The 8785-nt window shown below is 39.7% G+C and overlaps 1 gene segment (V, D, J or C); it reads right to left on the bottom strand.

Moving 5' to 3' along the window:
- Nucleotides 1-6297: 6297 nt before the first annotated feature.
- LOC123328135 lies at nucleotides 6298-7057 on the bottom strand. The segment is given in 2 exon segments: nucleotides 6298-6789; nucleotides 7009-7057. Coding segments are annotated over 2 exon segments (498 nt in total).
- Nucleotides 7058-8785: the final 1728 nt, after the last annotated feature.

Genomic DNA, 8785 nt, shown 5'->3' with positions numbered 1-8785 from the left:
CCCAGGTTTGATTCCTGGTCAGGAAGATCCCCTGGAGAAGGAAATGGCAACCCACTCCAGTATTCTTGCCTGGAGAATTCCAAGGACAGAGGAGCCTGGCAGCTACAGTTCATGAGATCGCAAAGAGTTGAACATGACTGAGCAACTAACACACACAATCTGAGGTCTAGTGCTTCTGAGCACATACAGTTAACTTCTTTCACTTGGTAGGGGTTTCAGATTCTACAAAACAGCTCGAAGAACATGGTTCAGAATGTTGCATATAGTCCTTGGGGGGGAGCTGAAGGTCCTTGACTTTGTTTAATGGCCAAACTATTGGAGAAGATTCATGAGAGTCCCTTGCACTGCAAGGAGATCAAACCAGTGAATCCTAAAGGAAATCAGTCCTGAATATTCACTGGAAGCACTGATGCTGAAGCTGAAACTCCAATACTTTGGCCACCTGATGCGAAGAACTGACTCATTGGAAAAGATTCTGATGCTGGGAAAGATTGAAGGCAGGAAGAGAAGGGGATGACAGAGGATGAGATGGTTGCATGGCATTACCAACTCTATGGACATGAGTTGAGCAAGCTCTGGGAGTTGGTGATGGACGGGGAAGCCTGGCATGCTGCAGTCCATAGGGTCTCAAGGGGTTGGACACGACTGTGTGACTGAACTGAACTGAAACTATAATTGCTTTATCTTGCTTGATTGTTTTCTTTCTGCATTTTCTCAATTCTCTGATTAAATTTACACTTTGGGATTTGGGAAAAGTCTAGGAGCTAAAGTTTTTCTACACACAAGAGGCAGAGAGAGGACATTGCAGGGGCAGATGTGGTGGTCTGCCCCATAAGGTCCTGCTCAATTATTTATAGACAGATAGATAAATAGTCTCCTGTGAGTGCTATGCATTGTTCAGGAATGCAGGATGCAACACTGAAGAGAATTTAAAAAAAAAAAAAAAAAAAGGCCTAGAGTGCAGTAGGAAGAAAACAAATTAAACAGCTTCCTTTAAAAAAAATAGACAATTTTAAATAGTGATAAGCACTTTAAAGACACACAAAACTGTATTAAGATAGTTACTCTTGGGATGAGGAAAAGCATCTCCTCTAAGTAGGGTATGGAGGGAGGGCTCCACTCTGACACTTACTCTGCAATAACAGGCAAAGTATTGAAACTGTCTCATGTTCAATTTTATTTCTCTAAGTAGTCAGTATCTTTCTGCTGGGCACTGGGCTCAGCATTGGCATTCATTATTCCATTAACTTTTTGTAAGAACCCTGCATGATAAATTCTACCAATAACCATAGTGCAGAGATGAGGAAATGGAAGCATAAAAATTACTGTCACAATCCCAATGTCACACAACCAATGAATGCTATATCTAGAAATAAAACTTAAGTCTTTGGTCTTAAGCTGCCTTATGACCACTGTCTTTGCTCCACTGTCTTCCTAAAGTAGGGTGGACACGACTTTGAGTGGTTCCACAAGAAATGTGAACACACATGCAAATCACTTAGTGCAGCACCTTCTCTGTCACAGGCTCTCAACCAGCTGTGGAAATGCACAAAACCTTTGAGGCTAGGAAGCCACAGCATGAAATTCCAGAGGAGTCTATCTACAAGATAAAGCTTCAGTATTTTTCTGAGGTTTGTTTAACAGTTTGCACAGCAGATTTCATATATTATCATAAGTATCAGTGGTCTATCATGTTTCTTACTGTTAATGGGAAATAAGTTCCCATTAACTGATGTTAACTACATTAAATATAAGGGATTTTATTGAGAGAATGGGTATCATAATATAACATAGAAAAAGTATACCAACCTGTGTTTGCTACTACTGTTTATTAGCATTTTCATAATTGACCCTTGTCCCACTTCTCTGGATATTCCTATACTACAAGAAAGGACAGAGCAGTAAATGCAATTTGACTTAATAGAGAAAAATCTATCTTGTGCAACAATTCCAAACTTTCTATCCAAGGTAGCCTATAACTCTGCAGCCATAATCATCTCATGTGTTGTATTTGTCATTTGGAATCAATCCCTTTCATATGTGGCAGGCAAAAGAAAAAACAAACAAAAAACAAACAGCCAGTTTTCCTGAATCCTCTCCCTCTTGATTTCTGCACTGGGAAGTTTACTGACTGGTTCAGGCTTGGCAGCTGCTATTGTGAGTAGGCTTCCCCACAATTTAATCCAAGATCATTGGAGGGGAGCAGGGAAGCCAGAGAAGCCTCACAAAATGTTTGAGCAGGACACCAGGTGGCAGTATATCAGCTTTCATTCTTGCTGCACGCAGCGTGCTAGAGTGATTCTCAGAACTGAAAAACAGATTTTGACAAAGGATTCACAAAGGGGTGACATTTGAGTTGAAACATGAAGGAATTCAGAGGTGCATCATGTTCATATTTAGGGGATAGCATCACTGGCTCAGTGGTAAGGAGTCCACCTTCGAGTGGAATCAATCCCTGGGTCTGGAAGATCCCATAGAGAAGGAAATGGCTACCCACTCCAGTATTCTTGCCTGGGAAACCCCATGGACAGAGGATGAGTCACACACGACTTAGTGACTAAACAACAGCAAAGCGTCACAGGAGAGAGGGAAAAACAAGGGGCATAGATCTTGATTGGGAAGCAAGCTTGGGGTGTTTAAGGAATGAAATCTCATTGTAGCCCTTGTTTTTCCCAGCACACTATTACTTAAGAAACTTACTAAAACATCTGGCACTGTGAACTAGTTAGTGGATGCTTTCCTCATTTACTGATCCTGGGACAGTTGAATCTATGTTTTGGCATTTTCTTTCTTAGTTCCCTTTAGCTTCCATAAACCAGTAATGTCACCACCACTGAGACTTCCAGCCACCCAGTTCTGGGGCCAAGTGCTTCTCCATAGTCCAGACCTTGCTCCTAAGCAGCCCTCTAAAATGCAACAAACTGGCTGATAATAAAAGGTAGAGACGCTTTTCACAATTAGGAAAGATACGGCTCATTTCCCAAGGTTGTTTTGTTTTTTAAAAGAAAACAATAAAGCCTATCTCTTAGGGTTTTGACATTTGAATTAGATAATGAATCTGAAACGCAAACCGCAGTGCCTCACATTGAGAAAAGCTCAGTAAATACCAACTTTCTTTTTTCCAGTAAATCCTACCTCTCCTTCAATGTCCAGGTTTGTGATTTGTTACTGTTTGTTCTTTTCTCCACATCGGTTCAATGATGGAAGCTTCTAGAAAATTCACTTAATCACTTAGTTTCCTGGAGACAGTCATTATTTCTCCCTATTTCCTGGAGTCATATTCTCCTAGCCACATTGATACACTCAGAGTACTGAAAGGACCCAGGTGGAACACCGAGATAAGGTATTATTTTCATTTCCCTAATTAATAATAATATTAAGGTCTTTATATATGTATTAGCTATCAGATATCTTATTTCTGAGTTGGATCTCCAAGATTTTGTCATTCTTTATTATCTGTTTTCTTAATGATTTAAAGGAACTTCTAACATATTCTGCATTTGAGTCCTATTTCAGAAATATGCATTGCAAATACAGTTTATCAGTCTGTGCATTGACTTTCAAAACTCTTAGTAGTGATTTATAACAAACACACAATTAAAAAATATACTTTTATGTTCATAAGATACTAGCTTGAATATTTTGCTTGTTTTCTTTAAACTCTCTAAAAAATATACTTCGGTGGCTTCTATTGCTTCTAATATGAAGTTAGATATCGTTTTAATGATGTTTCCCAGAATTCAATGGTTTGCAAACATCTGCCAAAACCAGAGTGGTGGACCTGCAGAATTTCTTATTCAAATTTATGACTTTCCTCATAGCATTGCTCTTGAATAAGAAGATTGCTTTATAGGAAGTGAAGTATAGCAGTGAATGGAAGTGCTTGCTATGAGCAGAGAGGTTATAGGATGGGTAATGGATGAGGTGGTTATAAATACCTGCTATAACCATGTGGTCATTTGCAGAAATAAGAAGAATAGCACTTATGAAAATTTGTTTTTCATTTTTATATAAATATATTTATGTATTATATTAACCAATTTTAACTCCCCTCTCCCATTTGCTGTGTGGTAACAAGATATGCTAATATAAGTCAATCTTATATATTTTTATATCTCAGTAGTGAAGATACAGGATTCTGTGGAAAAGTGTGGCTAAGCTAGAAGAGAAAGTAACATCACCCACGAATGGATAAATGAACTTGCTATAATCTTTGAAGGATATGTTTAGACTGTTTTGGGTTGAATGAGAAACAACTGCATCATATTAGCAAGAATTGTGGTTTTGGAGAAGATTCTTGAGAGTCCCTTGGACTGCAAGGAGATCAACCCAGCCAATCCTAAAAGAAATCAACCCTGAATATTCACTGAAAGGACTGCTGAGGCTGAAACTCCAACACTTTGGCCACTTGATGAGAAGAGCTATATCATTTGAAAAGACTCTGAAGCTGGGAAAGATTGAAGGCAAAAGGAGAAGAGGGCAGCAGAGGATAAGACAGTTGGATGGTATCACCAAATCAATGGACATGAATTTGAGCAAACTCCAGGAGACAGTGGAAGATAGAGGAGGCCTTGTGCTGCAGTCCATGGGGTCACAAAAAGTCAGACACGACCTAGTTTCTGAACAGCAACAACAACATTACCAAGAAACATAGTTTTGAGTTCTTCTTTATTCAAAAGCTGTTAAAAGAGTACAGATGGATGGCAAATTAACATAGAGAATATTGTAGCAGTTTTGAGCTACCTTAACTGACTGGAAATATCTTTCCCAGAATATGCTTCCTATATTGTTCTGGCTTAGGGTTGGCCACAAAAGAAATTTGTGTGGCATTGGAAGGTTGTTGTGATGAAGCAGCCACAATCTTTATGTTTTGGGGGTTGGTGCAGGGCTCCAGGGATTATGGCTACTCACACATGTTGCTGCTGATCTGATATTTCATCTTATTGTTGACTCACAACACCTCCACTTCCCGTCAAATCTCCTCCTCATCTTCTCTTTGTCTTCGGGCAAGTATGTATGTAAGTTCAGTTCAGTTCAGTGCAGTTTCTCAGTCATGTCCGACTCTTTTCGACCCTATGGACTACAGCACGCCAGGCTTCCCTGTCAATCACCAATTCCCAGAGTTTACTCAAATTAATGTCCATTGAGTCAGTGATACCATCTCACCCTCTGTCATCCCCTTCTCCTCCCACCTTCAATCTTTCCCAGCATCAGGGTCTTTTCAATGAGTCAGTTCTTCACATCAGGTGGCCAAAATATTGGAGTTTCAGCTTCAGCATCAGTCCTTCCAATGAATATTCAGGTCTGATTTCCTTTAGGATGGACTGGTTTGATCTTGCAGGCCAAGGGATTCTCAAGAGTCTTCTATAACACCGTAGTTCAAAAGCATCAATTCTTCGGCACTCAGCTTACTTTATGTGCAACTCTCACCTCCATACATGACTACTGGAAAAACCATAGCTTTGACTAGATGGACCTTTGTTGGCAAAGTAATGTCTCTGCTTTTTAATATGCTATCTAAGTTGGTCATAACTTTTCTTCCAAGGAGCAAGTGTCTTTTAATTTCATGACTATAGTCACCATCTGCAATGATTTTGGAGCCCAAAAAACAAAGTCCATCACTGTTTTCATTGTTTCCCCATCTATTTGCCATGAAGTGATGGGACCAGAGGCCATGATCTTATTTTTCTGAATGTTGAGTTTTAAGCCAATTTTAAGCATGATGTCAAATGACACTTCTCCCAAGGTCATCCACTACTGTGAGACTGAAGAAGGTGAGACGTAGACAAGTTTTAGTGTGTCTTGTGGGTTCCATTATCCTCATGGTTCTAATATGCCCTTATGAGTCACCATTTGTCCACACTTCAGTCTATTTCCAGCTTTGTTCTACAACTATTACTCTAGCTGATTAACAATGAATTTATTCTCAACACCAGATATGAAGATAACAGCTTTGTATACACTCTTCCACCAAATCTAGTAATTGCCTGAGTTCTAATCTTTATAACTAATTTCTTATTCCATACCACTGGTGGCTCTGCTTGTCTAATTGCACCTTAAGTGACATAAGTCTAAGAAGAAAGGATTCAGGAAATTATTTCCATCACGATTCCAGATAACTAGACCCTGGTGTGTGATATGAGTGTATTTTAGTGAAACTGTCGCTTTACATTATTATGGAGCTAGTTTATAACTTTAGACAAGGTTACACATGTTCTGTATGATTGATGTAAATTCAAAAATTCAAGAGGAGAATGTATTAGTAGGAAGTTATTCTGAACACCTGAATCCAAATGACATAGAAGAAGCTTTCATTTAGAATTAATTCCTGTGTTCCAGATCACAGATTAAGAAACCACAGGACTATCATTTCTTGTCTGAGGTCTGCAGGTATGCATTTCAGCTGGGGTCCTGCAGCAGAGGGACTCTCTCTTATTAACCTCTGGGGTTTTTGTTCAGCTTTTCCTATTACTTCAAACACTGTGTGTTCCCAGAGAGCACAGAAATACTTTGCAGAATGTTCCAGTTTTAAGAATGAAATAGTGAGGTTGATGGATTTACATTCTTTCTGAAAGTTTACAGAGTAGCGGCCGTCCCTTTCTTTCCTGTCTTCTGAATACTGACGAATGAGGTAAGTCATCTCTCCACTGGGAAGCTGCTTGTACCAAAAAATCCAGTAGTCATGCACATTCCTACTTATTTCATACCAACAGTTAAGGGTGGCTACCTTTCCCAGTTGACTGATTATGACTGGCTGGTCTTGAGTAACATTCTGGGCCACACCAGATCCTGTGGAAAAAAATAAGAAAACAGAGCTGAAATAGTAAACAAAATACTGTAGAAATTAGGCAAATTTTGGACCCAAATATTTACAAACCAAACTGAAATCCTAAGATGCTTGCCTTTCCCCAGTCCTTCTTTCCTCCCCTAGTCCCTGTGAAGCTCCAAGTGCCTGTGTGCAGGCCTTTCACCCTGAACACTCGCACTCATGTTTGGAAGCATCCCTACCAGAGAAGGTAAAGGCCAGGAACACACAGAGCAGGCTGGAGAGCGGCATGAGGCGTGGATTCCCCTGCTCAAATGTGTTTAATTCTGCCTCAAGCTGAGAGTTCAGTGTCTTTGAGTGCCTGGCAGCACAAATACACAGTACCTGGCTTCCTATGTGACTCCTCCCCATACAGGAAGTAGGGTGTCAAGTTCATCGACCATGTGGTCTGTGTACAGATGAAGTCTGGCTCACCACACACCTTTACTTGGTGTACTTTTCTTTCCCTGATCATTAAGTTTGGCAGATCCTGAAAAAAGGCATGAAGAAAGAATTAATATTAAAGGTGTGAACTGAGGGAAACTGAAGATTAAACAAGTTGACATATATTGATTCAGTAAAATAATTTTGCCATCCTGTTTAAGATATAATTTAGTATAGCCTATGAAACATTCTTGTAATCTACAGATTGGTCATTAATTTAGCCCATTCTTACTTTGCTCCATCCAGAATCTAGTGACTATTTTAAAGCAGTCACAGATCTTAGGCTTTCTGGGTGAAAAGCAATCTTATCCAAAGTAATTAATGTATCTCTGCTTTTTTTTTTTTTTTTTTCTATTACTGAGTTGCAGGGCTCTACTTAGGTTTTTCTATCAATAAAATTACTTCAACATGAAATGATTTTTAACAATCAGTCCATCTGAAAGTCAGAGTCTATTCAGTGGTTTATATTTAAATGACATTATATCAGGAATAAAATATTATTCTTTTGAAATCTGATATTGAGTTTTATGTATTAGACTTTGAGGGGGATCAGGATATTCACTCCTGTTGCCCCTAAATGTAGAATTGCACTTATTAGACCACGTGACCTAGAATCATCCTCATGTCACATTTTCTGTCTCATTGGTCCAGAGTGTTCAGTCTCACTTGTCAGTTGCTCATTGCTCTTTCTCTTTATAAAATAAAGTTAAGATAAACATGCCAGATCTTTCTGTGACATAATGGTATAATGCACTCTTACAAAAATTAATATCTGCAAACTGCAGACACTTAGTACTTGTCAACACCACAGAAGACGGTGACTCAAATTCTGTACACTGTCTCATGTTCATGTGGAATGTAGCTGCCAATCTTCCATTTGGTTTCATTGCTGCAATAGATGAATTAATATAAAAGAACCAAAGGCAAATAAACAAGTAGAAAAGAAAATACAGACAAGGTCTAAAAGAGTGCAAGTTCATGGATCAAAGTAACTCATGAATGAGAAGCAGGGAGGTGAGTTGGTATTTATCTGAGACATCTACTCTTCTGTCCCATTTCACATCCGAGTGCTGACAAACAATGAATGCCCAGGCTTGCAATCATTGTAATTAAGAAGAGGAGATCATGCATGACTACAGCAGCTTGCAGAGCATCATATTATATAATATAGATATCAGATCAGATCAGATCAAATCAGTCACTCAGTCGTGTCTGACTCTTTGCGACCCCATGAAGCGCAGCACTCCAGGCCTCCCTGTCCATCACCAACTCCCGGAGTTCACCCAGACCCACGTCCATCGAGTCAGTGATGCCATCCAGCCATCTCATCCTCTGTCGTCCCCTTCTCATGCTGACCCCAATCCCTCCCGACCCCAATCCCTCCCAGCATCAGAGTCTTTTCCAATGAGTCAACTCTTCGCATGAGGTGGCCAAAGAACTGGAGTTTCAGCTTTAGCATCATTCCTTCCAAAGAAATCCCAGGGTTGATCTCCTTCAGAATGGACTGGTTGGATCTCCTTGCAGTCCAGGGGACTC

Source organism: Bubalus bubalis, chromosome 11 (genome assembly GCF_019923935.1).
Source record: "Bubalus bubalis isolate 160015118507 breed Murrah chromosome 11, NDDB_SH_1, whole genome shotgun sequence".
NCBI classification, from domain to species: domain Eukaryota; kingdom Metazoa; phylum Chordata; class Mammalia; order Artiodactyla; family Bovidae; genus Bubalus; species Bubalus bubalis.
This window is presented reverse-complemented; position numbering and strand designations above follow the sequence as displayed.